This window comes from Saccopteryx leptura, chromosome 3 (assembly GCF_036850995.1).
Source record: "Saccopteryx leptura isolate mSacLep1 chromosome 3, mSacLep1_pri_phased_curated, whole genome shotgun sequence".
Classification (NCBI taxonomy): Eukaryota; Metazoa; Chordata; class Mammalia; order Chiroptera; family Emballonuridae; genus Saccopteryx; species Saccopteryx leptura.
In genome coordinates, this window is record NC_089505.1 from 83,633,696 (window position 1) to 83,647,992 (window position 14,297).

The 14,297-nt window shown below is 58.6% G+C and overlaps 2 protein-coding genes across 5 annotated transcripts in view; one reads left to right on the plus strand and one right to left on the minus strand.

Annotated features, from left to right (window-relative positions):
* NOC2L (NOC2 like nucleolar associated transcriptional repressor) overlaps window positions 1–6,528 on the minus strand; it is a 12,493-nt gene extending 5,965 nt beyond the window's left edge. The window contains exons 1-11 of one of the 2 annotated variants that reach the window (XM_066374739.1): window positions 6,281–6,528; window positions 5,962–6,132; window positions 4,691–4,865; window positions 4,480–4,602; window positions 3,716–3,833; window positions 3,539–3,629; window positions 1,817–1,895; window positions 1,588–1,698; window positions 1,269–1,382; window positions 439–627; window positions 98–237 (exon numbers count right to left, since the gene is read on the minus strand). In XM_066374739.1, the coding sequence (XP_066230836.1) occupies window positions 98–237; window positions 439–627; window positions 1,269–1,382; window positions 1,588–1,698; window positions 1,817–1,895; window positions 3,539–3,629; window positions 3,716–3,833; window positions 4,480–4,602; window positions 4,691–4,865; window positions 5,962–6,132; window positions 6,281–6,513 (1,544 nt within the window). In that variant the 5' untranslated portion in view covers window positions 6,514–6,528. Of the gene's footprint in view, window positions 1–97; window positions 238–438; window positions 628–1,268; window positions 1,383–1,587; window positions 1,699–1,816; window positions 1,896–3,538; window positions 3,630–3,715; window positions 3,837–4,479; window positions 4,603–4,690; window positions 4,866–5,961; window positions 6,133–6,280 lie in introns of both variants that reach the window. The other variant, XM_066374738.1, reaches the window with a different exon arrangement.
* A 1,102-nt stretch (window positions 6,529–7,630) lies between these two features.
* On the plus strand, window positions 7,631–13,413 carry KLHL17 (kelch like family member 17). Of its 3 annotated transcripts, none has more exons than XM_066374741.1 (12): window positions 7,631–7,890; window positions 8,651–8,910; window positions 8,993–9,114; window positions 9,230–9,451; window positions 9,831–10,016; window positions 10,248–10,461; window positions 10,769–10,913; window positions 10,997–11,164; window positions 11,563–11,651; window positions 11,762–11,835; window positions 12,047–12,228; window positions 12,489–13,413. In XM_066374741.1, the coding sequence occupies exons 1-12, from the start codon at window positions 7,781–7,783 to the stop codon at window positions 12,715–12,717; spliced, it is 2,001 nt and encodes a 666-aa protein (XP_066230838.1). In that variant the 5' UTR covers window positions 7,631–7,780; the 3' UTR covers window positions 12,718–13,413. The 3 variants fall into 3 exon arrangements, with proteins under 3 accessions (XP_066230838.1, XP_066230839.1, XP_066230840.1); XM_066374742.1 differs by having other exon boundaries at window positions 9,900–10,016; XM_066374743.1 differs by having other exon boundaries at window positions 12,047–12,329; window positions 12,489–12,618.
* The last annotated feature ends 884 nt before the right edge of the window (window positions 13,414–14,297 follow it).

Consider the following 14,297-nt stretch of genomic DNA (forward strand, 5'->3'; position numbering starts at 1 on the left):
TGGAAAAGGACCGCCTCTCGGCCCTCCAGAACAGCTCCCTGCAACCTGTCCCTGGATGACCTCTAGCCCTCAGGGCCATCCACCCGCCCTGACTCACTTGATGCAACCAAGGACCACCTGGGCAAGGGGGTAGATCAGGGGCTGGAGGGCGTCGCTGGGGCAGATGGTGCTGAGGACGTGGCACCACAGCTGCAGGCAGTGCACGAACTGCCAGTTGTACACGGACTGGTGTGTCTCCTGGGTAGAAAGAGTCCCACCTGGGTCAGCTCAGGGCCCCACCACGCACACAGGGTCGCAGCAGGCAGTAGCACTATAATGCCCACCCCCCCAGCAACAATCTTAACCCCATCTAGATGCTGGTTTTTCTCCTTAAGGAGGCCCCAGGCCCTTGGTTGGGTCGGGCCCTTGGGCTGCTCATCACCCAGCCCAGCTGCACACCTTCTTGTGTGTGGTCATGGCACTGCGCAGGTGGATGGCAAGCTGGCGGATGTAGAGGAAGGCGTGCTGGTAGGCGACACTTGTGTCCAAGGCCAGCAGTTCGGTCAGCGTCCGCTGCATAAAGCTGATGAGTGGCAGGGTGCTGGGGGAGGTGAATTTGCAGTTCCTCACATATGTGATGTACATTTGCTGCAGGGAGACCAGTCACAGCCATCTGAGCTCACGGGGTCCCGGAGTGCCACCACCAGACACCTGAAGCTGCTGCCTCTCAGAACCACAGTCCGGCCGTGTCTGCTGCAGACCCCTCCCCACCCCAGGGCCCCACTGCTGCTCTTCCTCCACAAGATACAGCCATCTCCCTGAGGCATCTGTAGTCAGAGCGAGGGCTCTTACAGGGAGAACCCAGTACCAAGGGAGGGAGAGCTCCAGCACGAACAAGTTTGGGAACCAGCAAGGGGACCATGGCGGGACTAGGAGGGAAGAGCCCCTGCTGCATTCCACGCCTATGCAGGGGGTTCCGGAAGGTCCCCATGCAGGACAGGCCATCCCTGTTTGAAGCTGGGCACCAGGGTCCCTGTCCCTCACCAAACCTGATGTCCTTATCCACTGAGGGAACCGGTGCATGCTGCAGTCCACGTAGAGCCCAGGGCCCAGGGTGGTGGTGGTGGGGGGGAGCAAGAGCTCCCGTCACTGTCAGTCCCCCACTTCTCAGGGAGGATAAAGGGACAAGGACCTGGGTCTGCCAGGAACCACAGTCCTGGTGAGGGGCACTGACCAAAAAGGCAGCACAGACTGGGGCTGCACTGGCAGGAGCCTGTGGCCCATACTACCTTTAGGACGGGGCTCAGGAAGGTGTCTTTCTTGTGCCGGCAGACTCTAATGAGGACTAGGAAGGCCAACACTCGAAGTGTCTCTTCACCTGTGCTCCACAGGACCACCATCCTCTGCAAAGAACAAGATACCACGGCCAGCCTCAGCCTTCCCAAGTCCAGCCAGAGGCTCCTGTGGTCACTACTGGGACACAGCCCGAAACTAGAGCCTGTTCTCACATGCCTGGGCTGCTCTGCCCAAGGAAGACCTTGGTGGGAGTGTGGCATGTTTGAGGGTAGACACAGGCACCCAACCGCACCAACAGGGCAGCCTGCCCACCTTGAGCAGCATGCGGCACTGCTTGGGGAAAGTCAGGAAGTAGGGCACGGAGCTGCCGACGTGCTGGAGGAGGGCTGTGGCCACTGTCGTCTCTGCCACGCAGGCCACCAGCTAGAAAGCAGGAGAGTCAGCATGGCCAACCCTACTCACATCAAAACAGAGAAAGACCAGACACTGCACACGGCCAGGACCCAGGGACACAGCAGGCCCTTCCCCACCAGGACCACACCTGTATGACTGAGCTCAGGTAAGCTTTGACGTCCATCCGGAGCTTCCCCCACAGCGGGCTACTGGATGGCTGCAGCAACCTGCGGAGACCCCCACCCACCCCACCCGTGTGAGACCTAAAGTCTAGACAAGTCTTGGCTTACACCAAGTATCCTGAGCTACATGTAACCATGCACAGGACACATGGGCCCTGTTGGGAGACCCTCCCAAGAGTGGTCCTGGCCAATGCCTGAGAAGGGACAGGCTTCCCCAGCTGGACAGAGGGCTGAGAGCCACTATACGCCATATCTGAGCCCAGGGCTGCCACTTCCCCCGAGGGTCTCCAGAAGACACCCACACCCGCAGCAGACCTGGAGGTCCCTGAGCTCTAACCCAGGCATCACTAACTACCACTGCAACCAGGTTTTCTGTGGTCCATAAAATTTTGTAAAAACTCAAAACCTCTGTGTGCACAACTCAGTTTCACCAAGGAACCCAGACTCTGATCCTTTGAAAAATTGAAAAGACCTGGCAATAGTGACTGCCGTTCCTGGGATTTTCTCACAGGCACTGCCCCTCAGCATTCACGGAACTCAGCACCTCAGCACACAGTAGGCGCTCACTAAAAACTGCTGAAATGCCCCTGACCTGTGGTGGCGCAGTGGACAGAGTATCAAGGTAGAATGCTGAGGGCACGAGCTCGAAACCCCGCGGCTTGCCCAGACAAAGCACATGAGAAGCGACTACTATGAGTTGATGCTTCCCGCTCCTCTCCCCCTTTCTCTCTCAAATTAATGAAAGAAAAAAAAAAAAAAAGGAAAGAAAAAGAAAGAAAGATGAAACGCCTAAGAGGACAAAAGCTCACCCTGACCCAGGAGGCAGCACTCTGTCTTTCATGGTGGCTGCAGCACGGCGGTCTCCTTCCCAGGAAGAATGCCACCAACCGTGTTCAATGCCCTCGTACTCACTGCCTGTCCCCTCCATCCTGCCCCAGTCAGCCAAGGCCATCTCCACATGGCCACACTCTCCGCCTGACTAATACCACCGGGTCCAGGTACCCCCACCTCCCCTTCAGGTGATGACAGCAGGGCCCCTCCCTGAACACTTTTTTCTTCTTTCAGAAGGCACTTGAGGTGAGTCTGACCCTCCAAGATCCTTACTGCCTCCAGGTCACGTGGCAGTTGGCCCTTCTAGCCCCAATGTAACCCCTGTTCTACCACTGTCTGCTGATCTCCTCCCCATCTGAAGACATTCCACAGCTTCTCTGCTTGATCTACCTCTAACCTCTAAGGTAAGGTTCTCAAAACCCAGTATCAACCTGGCCCCCTCCTGGAGACACACCTAGCAGCAGCCACAGAGCAAAGGGCAGGAGAGTGGATGAGACTTATTCATCCAAAGAAGGGGAGAGAGAAGCAGAGGGAGAGAGAAGGGGAGGAGAAGGGGAGAGGGAGAAAGAGAGAAAATATCGAATATCCTGACTTAAGAAAATGGGGGAACACAGTCAAACACACAGTCTGCAGCCCCTGAGAAATTCTGGCCAAAGAATTTCCCTTCTCAAAAAGAAAAAGGCCAATGTGGCCCTGAGAGCCTCGCCTCGCCTCGCCCAAGAGCACTGGAAAGAGCCTGGCTCTGTCCCCAAACATCCCTCTGTGCCAGGTGGGTCTAGAGGAAACTGCTAGGTCACAAGGCCTCTAGCTTCCCCATTGCAGGGCCCCAAACACCCCACCCCACCCCACCCTCTCACCTGCTGCTGTCCTTTGAGGCTTTTCCAAATAATAGCTTCTGGAGGCAGCCAAAGAGGTCTCTGATGCAGAAGGTAACCAGAGCATTGAACACTGAAATGAGGGGACCACAGATGCCACTCACAGGACAGAAGATGGAACAGGGAGCCTGTATCCCAGGTCCCCTGACCTCAGCTCACCAGCACTGTCTGTGACCTGGAATTTGTTGGCCTCAGCACCCTCCTGGTCTCCTTGGGTGATGGCCACAGCTGCTCGGAATGCCTGCACAACTTCATGGAACAGCTTTGGAGTCAGGTGCTGCTAAAGAGGCAGAGAACCCAGAACATTGTGGGAAGTGGCAGCTGTGCTGGACAGAGGGAGAGGCAGCCGGGGCTCCCAGAACCTGCCCTAAGAAAGAAAGGCACCCCTTATCTTCATTCTCAGACACAAGGCAGAGGTGGGGGCAGTGTTACTGAGCCTTGTGCTTGGGATAAAAACACAGAGTAAAATTCCTCCTGGGTGGGCAGGGAGCCCAGTTCAGCGACCAGGGGGAGGGGCTGAGGGTCCCAGATCTGTGCAACAGCCAGCTCTGCGGAACACTTGGAGTTCTCCCTTTGTGTCCCTTCCTTTCCCTACAGAAATCATGGCAAGACCCTTGGAAAAAGAGGCCTCGCTTGACCAATTAGCAAAGGCATGAGAAACTCTGGGAAGTAAGGAGCTGAAGAGAGAAACTAAGAACAAAGGAGCAGGCAGAGCCCCTAGAATCTCTGACTGAAGGACAGAACACAGTCCTGGAGTCTCTTAGCATAAGGAAGAACTATGTGAGCTTCTCTTGTATTGAACAGGACTCCAAGTACAGTTGCTCAGAGGAGGGGTCCTCCCATCTGCATAGGCCCAGGGAACTGACGAGTAAAGGGCTAAAGGAGTCGGTGTGTCCAGCTGCTCATTCCAGGCCACATCTCACTTTCGCTGCCTGCTTCCATCTCTCAACCATGGCAAGGGTCACAGGGATAGAATCCTTCTTCTTCCCCTTCAGTCCTCTGGAGATCCCATCTTTCTCTTCCTCACCTTCCTCCTCACTTGCTTCCTGCAAAAGACAGAGGGCCAGGCTAGAGCAGGACGTAGAGGCCACAAGTGTGCCCCCTGCCCCTGCCCAGCTCTGTCCAGGCCCTCACTTCCAGCATGTCTGGCAGAGAATGGAGCTGTTCCTCTTCATCCTCAGAGCTGTCCGAATCACTAAAGTTCAGCAGGCTCTGGTCGTTTTCCTGCAGGAACTTGTAGAACTCGGGGTCTTTGTCCTTCAGCCGAGAAAGCTGATCCTTGTGCTCAGAGGCACGGCCTTTACGCTGGCTGTGAAGGTGGGGGTCAGTCATCAAGTGGGATGGACAGGCAGAGCCAATAGGGGTGGAGGGGAAGTAAAGCTTCCTGCCCACACTATCAGTTTACTGGCCTCCTCTGGGAAAACAGAAGACTTAATCTACTCTCTCTACAACAGCTACTGAGCACTAAGGCAGGAGATTCCCAGAGGCAGGTTCTCAGCAGATCCCTCTCTCCCCTAAGCTCCAGACTCACATATCCCACAGCTTCTCTATACATGTTTCAGCACATACATTTCAAACCCCACATGTACAACACTGACCTTGGAGTTACCCCAAGTTTGCTCTGTCCACACCCTGCTCTACATCTGTGGTTGGTAACTATCCCTTCCCAGGCACTCAGGTGAAAAGGCAAACAAACCCCTCTTCTGTCTCTCATACCTCTATCTTTGAAACCTCTCATGCCCCCTCTCGAACCAGCACCATCTCTCAATTGCCATAATGGTCTCTCTCTGTTCCCATCCCTGCCGCCTACAACCTACTCATAACACAGCACATCCCAAGCCACCCTTGGTGTTATCTGTCACGTGTCATTACTTCACTGCCTGAGATGACTTCCCAGTTTGCTGGGATATCTTATAAATGCTCCCATCACCACCCCTCCAGGTCCGCCCAGCCACACTCACCTGTGCCCATAAGGCTTCTGCTTCCAACTCAGAATCTTTGCTGTCCCTGCTGAAACATTAGAACACTCTTCCCTTACTGTCTGCAGGTCTTTGCTCAACTGTCACCTCGAATGACCTTCCCCACTCGACACAGCAACAGATGCTCCCAGCCACGCTGCTGGTGCTCCTGTCACCAGCAATTATCGCACAGCACGCCGCACTTCCTGACTTACCCAAGACTGAGCGAGCTCCCCAGGCCAAAAACGGACCTTGATATTATTTATCAACCTCTTAAAAGCAGACTTGGCACAGAGCCCCCAATCAGCAATTTTCAGGATGGAAAATGAATAAGCCCAGGGGTCTGGGGGAGTGGTCAAAGGTCCCTAAGCCTCGGTCCTGAGGCCGCAGGAGTGGTCATCATCCCTGCGGCGGGTGGGCCTTGGAGACGAAGAGGGTTTTGCTTACACACAACTGCGGGGATCTTTGGCCGAGGGGATCCCGCCTTCCTCATCCGGGCTCCGGGACGCTCCGCGCGCCGCCCGCGCCTCAGCTTCTGCGGCTCCTTCGGGCTCGGACTCAGACTCGGAATCAAAGCCGGAGGCAAGGAACTCATCCACCGTCAGCTCCGCCAGGCGCCTGGGGGTCACGACATCGGAGTCACGGCTCCCTGCCAGCCCGCGGTGCTCCAGTCCCGCCGCCCATGAACATGGAGAAGCGCAAAAGGAGCCCCTTAGGATACAAGCACCACAGAGAAACCGAACAGGTCCCCAAACTCGCAACTCACCGCTTGCGGCCCCGCGCTGTCGCCATGACCGCCAGGCTGCAGCGTGAGCCCCACTTCCGGTCCCAGAATGCTGAGCGCCAGCAGCACTTCCTCTGGCCGCCCCGCCCCGGCCCCGCCCCGCCCCGCTGCGTCTGCGGTTCTCCAGCCGTGGCTCTGGCGGCCGGCGAGCGGGCGGGCGCGCTCATGTCCCCTGTGCTGTGGGCGCGCCCCGAGTCTAGGGTGACATGGGACATGCGGGCTCCTGGCGCAGGCCTGGTTCGGTCACGGCTCCCGCACGCAGTCGCTCGAGCACTGGGCAGGACGTGCTGCTCACAATCTGTGCCCTCCGTAAGAGGCAGTGATAAAACTATTGACGGGGAAGGGCGGGAAGGGGGGGGGGGAGATCTGGGGCCCACTGGGGGCGGGGCCAAGCCTGGCCACAGCCTCCCTAGGGCGTCGTAAACGCGTGCCTCTGAGGATGTCAATGCATGGACAACGAATAAAACGCGTCAACAGAGAACTCCTATACGGAGAACTCAAATCAATTCTAGAAAGCCAACACTGTGGTAGGAAAAACAAGCCAAAGTAAGAACAGAGATGCTATAGTTGGGTCGTTTACCAAAAGATAAATGACACTTTGATGGCCAGGCCAGCCTTGCCCTTTTATCAAAGGAGGATCCGAGCCAGGACTACGTTTCCATTTCACTGGACAATCCCATAATCCTTGTGGTGGGGGCAGGCGCTGTCATTAAAGCCAGTTTGGCCAAATCTACCTAAAAGTATTATGTTTGATACTTCAATCCAGCGACTCCTCCCTCTGCTGGGAATTCACCTCTGAACACATCTGCATAAACTCACAACGTCGGGCTCGGCATGGACAGCCACTTTTTTTGTGCTGTCTATGGGAACAGACCGCAGGTGCAAAAGCCCAGAGGCTAGAAGGTTGCCTTGGGGAAAGAAGGAGGTGAAGTGGCCAGCCTGTGTCCTCTTTCACAGTTCCATCCGCTTAAGCGTGAGGGTATGCGGGTGTGGATGGCAAGATCCAACTAGAGTGGATCTCACAGCTTCGGGGCGCGGATGAGACTCTGATCAGATCCCTCAGGCCCTGCATCCTGCTCCACCCTCCCCGACCTCCGCAGCCAGAGCCCAGCCCAAGGCCTGGTACTTGTAGGAGGGCGGGGGGTGGGGGGGGGGGCTTCTTGAATGAGTTACTGGCGAGGGCGGCGGGGTAGGCCCGGGAACCTTGCTGGACAGAAGTGGCAGGGGCCCGGGGTCTCCCTGAAGGAGGAGGTGGGCGTGGCGCTGGGAGTTTGCGAGAATGCGCGTCCTACGCTGCGTGCCGGGAGCCACCGGGGAGCGCGGAAGGCGGGGCGGGCGGCGCCGAGAAACAGCGGTTGAGGGCAAGCGGCGACGCAAGGGAAGCTGAGCTGGCCGCCACCGCCGAGCAGCCCTCCAGCGGTCTGTGCATCCGTTAGTCTGTGTGTCCTCCGCGGATCGGCGGTGGGTCCCGTGGACAAACCCATGCAGCCGCGTAGCGAGCGCCCGGCCGGCAGGACGCAAAGCCCGGAGCACGGCAGCCCGGGGCCCGCGCCCGAGGCTCCGCCGCCGCCACCGCCGCCACAGCCGCCGGCGTGAGTGGGCCAGAGGGTTGGGAATCGTGAGCCGGGCCAGGGACTGAGTGGGTCTTGGAAGGAGGGAGGGAGAGGCGCGCGCTGACTCTGGCAGGCTGCCCGGAGGGGGCGGCCTCGGCGCCCAGCAAGTGGTAGGTTCATTCTGCTCCCCCCCATCCGTTTATCCGCGCACACGGAGGACTCAGGGTAGGCCGTCCAGAGGTGGCTGCTCCCGGAGACTGTCCCCTCATGCAGCCCTTGAATCATGGCTGCACAGATCACAGACTCTGGCCGCTTGTCTGCTGAGTGGAGGGTGGGCAGGGGTCAGGAGGGCTGGCGGAGCCGCTCTTGAGGGTCAAGTGAGGTCACACCTGCTGGTGGGCTGTAGGGGTCCTCTTCAGAGCTGTCTGACACCACTGACCAGTTTCACCTCTGCACTTCCTGTGTACCAGCCCAGGCTGAGGACACCGATCTCCAGTAGGGGCCCGGGAAGGGTGGCCAGCGATGGACAGAGGAAAACCTGGTTCTGATGGGGGTCACCTAGGCAGTGTGGAATATGGTGCCTGAGAAGGGGTGGGTAGAGGAAGCAGTACAGGTTCAATACTGCGACCTCATAAGAGAAGGTGGGAGGCTCCTGGAAGTGGGGGAACAGAGTGGGGTAAGCCCAGGCCGCAGAGGAAGTTTTTGATGGGCGCAGGTATGGGCCCTGGGGGAAGGAGTGGCCTCCTGGGTGCCCTGGCCCTGCCCAGACAGACCCTAACCTGACATTGCCCATTGGCAGCCCTGAGGCAGAGCGTGCACGGATCCGACAGGCTCGGCCCACAGCTCCCATGGAGGGTGCCATGCAGCTGCTGAGCCGTGAGGGCCATACAGTGTCCCACAACTCCAAGCGGCACTACCATGATGCCTTCGTGGCCATGAGCCGCATGCGACAGCGAGGCCTCCTGTGTGACATTGTTCTGCACGTGGCCGCCAAGGAGATCCGAGCTCATAAGGTGGTGCTGGCTTCCTGCAGTCCCTACTTCCACGCTATGTTCACAAGCAAGTACCACCCCACCCTGTGAGCACTGGGGGGCTCTGTGGGTCTCTCTGGTGGAACTGGTCTGACCTACTGTCCCCACAGATGAGATGAGTGAGAGCCGCCAGACGCACGTGACGTTGCATGACATCGACCCTCAGGCCTTGGACCAGCTGGTGCAGTTTGCGTACACAGCTGAGATAGTCGTGGGTGAAGGCAACGTGCAGGTGAGACTGCCTCACTCCTCCCGTCCTGTCCTCTGACTGGTCTCCTGCCTCAGTCCTCCTTGCACCTGTTTCATTGTCCCTGCTCCCCTGGCCTTCTCTCCCACCTCACCCACAGACTCTGCTCCCAGCCGCCAGCCTTCTGCAGCTGAACGGCGTCCGTGACGCCTGCTGCAAGTTCCTGCTGAGTCAGCTCGACCCCTCCAACTGTCTGGGCATCCGGGGCTTCGCCGACACACACTCGTGCAGCGACCTACTCAAGGCGGCGCACAGGTACGTGCTGCAGCACTTCGTGGACGTGGCCAAGACCGAGGAGTTCATGCTGTTGCCACTGAAGCAGGTAACATGTCAGCTGGGGCACAGCCTGGGCTGTGACCCAGTCCCTGGACCCCAGAATAGCACCCAGCCCTTGGACCTCTGGCCCCCATCATTTGGGCCCTTAAAACCTGGGCTTCTGCCCCTCAACCCTTATTCATAGCCTCTGACCCATGTTGCAGCCCCACCAGTCATCCGTTGCCCCTTCCTTATCCTCATCTTCTGACCCCACCCAAGCCTTCTCCTTTGGCTTCTAACCACATCTCTGCCTAAAACCCTAGTCCCTGGTTCCACGTCCCAGGATTGCTCTGGGCCTGGGCCCCCAGGAACCAGATCTGTGGCTCCTGACCCTGCTTGGCCCCCCTAATAGGAGCACTGGGCCCCCGTTGGACTCTTCCTCCCAGGCACTTTCAGGACTCCATGGGCCCCCAAGATCCTACCCAGATCTCAGGTCTGAGGGTCCCCACCCCCAGGTGCTGGAACTGGTCTCTAGTGACAGCCTGAACGTGCCTTCAGAGGAGGACGTCTATCGTGCCGTCCTGAGCTGGGTCAAGCACGACGTGGATGCTCGGAGGCAGCATGTCCCACGGGTGAGGCCAGCCCCTTAGCTATCCCCTCTGTCTAGAAGGGAATGCAGTGTCTGAGGGCCTGGGGTGTGCCTGGGCTACCCTGGGTCCAGGGATATCACAGGGGTGACGTAGGCACACGTTTCAAGACGTGTCCGATGCACAGGTGGACAGGTACTGGGGGTGTCTCACTGCTAGGATAAAGTGTGCCCATGTGTTCTACCTGCTGCCTGACTCTGTCACCCTGCACCCCAGCTGATGAAGTGTGTGCGTCTGCCTCTGCTGAGCCGGGACTTCCTGCTTGGCCATGTGGATGCTGAAAGCCTGGTGAGGCACCACCCTGACTGCAAGGACTTGCTTATCGAGGCCCTCAAGTTCCACCTGCTGCCAGAGCAGAGAGGAGTCCTGGGCACTAGTCGCACACGGCCCCGACGCTGTGAGGGTGCTGGCCCTGTGCTCTTCGCTGTGGGTATGCCCACCTGTCCTGTCCCCCATGACTGGTTTCCCCACCTTCCCTTCCTCTCCCCTCACATCTCTGTCCTGTGTCTTCTATCCATGAGCCTAGCACCAACCCACCTTCCTGTCTTGGTCACATCCTGCAACCGCCTAATGCCTGCTTCTTGTCTGCCTATGGAAGACCCTGTGTGGTGTGACTCACTCACAAATCCCCATCTCCACCCTTGGAGCCCATCCCTTCGGCCTCCCTCTGTGCCAGAGCCCCCATCCCATTGCCTCCCTGGGCCCTTCATCCTGCCCCATCACCTCCCCACCCCTAGGTGGCGGGAGCCTGTTTGCCATCCATGGAGACTGTGAAGCCTATGACACACGCACTGACCGCTGGCACGTGGTGGCCTCCATGTCCACACGCCGAGCCCGGGTGGGTGTGGCGGCAGTTGGGAACCGGTTGTATGCAGTGGGCGGGTAAGCATGAAAGCTGCTCTCGGGTCAGGGGTCGGTGTGTGCCCATGGGGCCAGCCCTGACCGGCAGTGGACCCCTCTCCTAGTTACGACGGAACTTCAGACCTGGCCACCGTAGAGTCGTACGACCCTGTGACCAACACCTGGCAGCCTGAGGTGTCCATGGGCACGAGGCGCAGCTGCCTGGGTGTGGCTGCCTTGCATGGGCTCCTGTATGCAGCCGGTGGCTACGATGGGGCCTCCTGCCTCAACAGGTAGTGGTGGGGGTCAGAGAGCAGGGTGGCCTTTCAGGAGGGGCTCCGCAGCAGGTGTGGTTGCATCAGGACTACAGAGGTCATACCTTGAGGGGAGCAGAGAGGGACCCTGCCTGACTCAAGTCCCTGAGGCTGTTTCATCTGTGCCAGCCCACATGCCCCTTCTGTTCCTCTTGGCTCCTTCCCACCAGGCTGTGGGCTGGGTCCGGGTGGACACTTTCACAGGACCCCCCAGGCAGGCAGGGGCCCGTGCACACCCAGCAGGCCTGCTTCCTCCTCCAGTGTGACTCTTGGGTCAGTCTCACTGACATCCCAGCACATATTTCAGTCATTCTACAGGGAAGGGCAGGTCCTGGCCTGCTATTGCTCAAGGTCAGCAGCGGCCCTGTTGTCCCCAGTGCTGAGCGCTATGACCCCCTGACGGGAACATGGACGTCCATCGCTGCCATGAGCACCCGAAGGCGATACGTTCGTGTGGCCATGCTTGGTGGGTGACAGGGCTTGCTTGCTGTAGTGCCCTCCCCTGTGTGTGGGGTCTCCCCACCTTGGAGACCCCACATAGAGCAGGCACACCATGGACATGTTGATTCCCTGCAGATGGCAACCTGTACGCCGTGGGTGGTTATGACAGCTCATCACACCTGGCTACTGTGGAGAAGTATGAGCCCCAGGTATGAAACACCCCAACCACAGATGTAGTTCCCCTTCCTGAGGGCTGCCTGGGGTCCTCACTCCGCCCACCCACATCTGCCAAAGCATCAGCCCCTTAGACCTGTCTCTCGCTCTGCACACCCCGCTCACACCCACCCCAGAATGGGGTCTTCTCTGTGGAGGTGGAGGGAGGCTGGTGGTGGGTCTATCCTCAGAGGGCCCTCACCACAGGTGAACACGTGGACGCCGGTAGCCTCCATGCTGAGCCGGCGCAGCTCAGCTGGTGTGGCGGTGCTGGAAGGGGCTCTCTATGTGGCCGGCGGCAATGATGGCACCAGCTGCCTCAACTCTGTGGAGAGATACAGCCCCAAAGCCGGGGCCTGGGAGAGTGTGGCACCCATGAACATCCGGAGGTGCGCTGTGCCACCCCCCACAGGCTGGCAGTGGGCCCCTGTCACCACCACAGCGGGTTTGCTCCCCTGAGACTGACTGACGTGTGTCTCATCCCTGCATGGTATGCCTGCCTCCCTCCCATGCCCCCTGGAACACTTCCCTGACCCCAGCTCCAGGAGGCCCTGCCGCAGAGGCTCCTCCCATGGCCCCACCCCCAGAGGCTTCTACACGGGCCTCTGGCCCCACCCTCATGGCTCACACCTGCCTCCCCCATCCCCAGGAGCACCCACGACCTGGTGGCCATGGACGGCTGGCTGTATGCCGTGGGGGGCAATGACGGCAGCTCCAGCCTCAACTCCATCGAGAAATACAACCCTAGGACCAACAAGTGGGTGGCTGCGTCCTGCATGTTCACGCGGCGCAGCAGTGTGGGCGTGGCAGTGCTCGAGTTGCTCAACTTCCCTCCTCCGTCCTCGCCCACGTTGTCGGTGTCCTCCACCAGCCTCTGACCCAGGGCCTGACTGCAGAGAGGCTGGGCCTCGCAGCTTCCCACATGCCTTAAGCCCCACACAGGGCCCCAGCGCTTCCCACCCCTCGACCATGTGTCGGGGTTGGGTTCTTTGGCCCCCACCAGGGTCATCCTGCACCGTCTGTCCACATTTCTATGCGTCGAGGCCACCCATTTCTGTCTTCATTCCTTGGTGTTCGTTTATATGTGTACCATTTATTTACGCGTTTATTTATTCAGTATTTATTGATCGATGAACAGTGCTGCAGCTACCAGTTCATACGTTTACTCTGGAAGTATCCTGTGTCTCTGGGACCAAACTGCCGTCCTGGGTACCTTCTGCCCCACGGGGGCCTCCAGGGAGTGATGAGAGTAGACACTCTCATTGTCTGTGGGTCAGGGCCAACTCGGACTTTGCAGACCTGGAGGGACCAAGGGGTAGAGGCAGAGCAGCCTGCCAGGCTGGGTGGGGGCAGCCTTCTGAGCAGGTGCAGACTCCCCAGCCTTTGCTTTGCACACCACCCTTGCCTCTGGAGGCAAGGTACACTCCCATGGAGGGCGTGAAGGGGGCTTCCTACTGTGGGCGTGGTATCTCTTCTGGATCCTGCACTGAGCTGGGCACACATGTGCCACAGATCCCTCACAGCAATATGAGCCAACTTGAACAATAAACATGTTTCTTGGGCTCTGGGCCTGAGTCCAAGTGTGCATCTCTGCCTTTTGGGCTCCTTCCTGATGGGGAAGGTCTGGGGGCAAGCATACAGCTGGGGCTGAGGTACTGTGTTGGCTGCTGGGCCTTGGAGGCAGCACAGTCACACCCAGTGGGTGCAGAGCTGTGATGTCCTGGATGTTGTTTTATTTATTTATTTATTTATTTATTCATTTTTGGAGAGGAGAGGGAGAGAGAGAGAGAAGGGGGGAGGAGCTGGAAGCATCAACTCCCATATGTGCCTTGACCAGGCAAGCCCAGGGTTTCGAACCGGCGACCTCAGCATTTCCAGGTCAACACTTTATCCATTGCGCCACCACAGGTCAGGCCTGTGATGTCCTGGATGAATACTTGACCATGACCTTGTCAGCCTGCTCCTGAGAGTCCCTCAATTGCCCCTGTCTCGCCCCAGGCTCATCATGACTGTACCAGACCCGCCTGGTATGGTTGTAGCTTCCTTCCTGGATTCTGGTTAAGCCTGTGGGACCCTGACCTTGGCCCCTTGACCTGGAGTGACATATGAGCCAAGGCGAGAGATGTGGCTGGATAGGGTCCTGGCTTCCCTCTCTCCCATGTTGTACACACCCCCTTACAGTCACTGGTGACTCAGATTGGCATTGAGGTGGAAACAGGATGTATGCTCACATGGGGTGCCTCAAAGGGGGTCCCTGGGCTCTCCAAGCTCTAGCCCCAGACACCCCAGCCTAAGTTCAGGCAGGCCACACCCTCAGGGGCCAGGCCTTTGAGGCCCCTCCTGTACAGACCAGAGGCTGAGATAGGGGCTCTTGCCTGGGCCAGCAGAGCTTCCCCAACCCACTTTCTAGGCTGACCTGCTGGTGTGAAGGACCCAGGGCAGAGGACTGAAAGGCTCG

Excerpts from the sequence above, each read along its gene's own strand:
- KLHL17 (XM_066374741.1), top strand. The coding sequence starts at position 7,781 with ATGCAGCCGCGTAGCGAGCGCCCGGCCGGCAGGACGCAAAGCCCGGAG. Across the intron at positions 8,911-8,992 it reads CTTCCACGCTATGTTCACAA|ATGAGATGAGTGAGAGCCGC; the intron begins GCAAGTACCACC and ends CTGTCCCCACAG. Across the intron at positions 11,836-12,046 it reads TGGAGAAGTATGAGCCCCAG|GTGAACACGTGGACGCCGGT; the intron begins GTATGAAACACC and ends CCCTCACCACAG.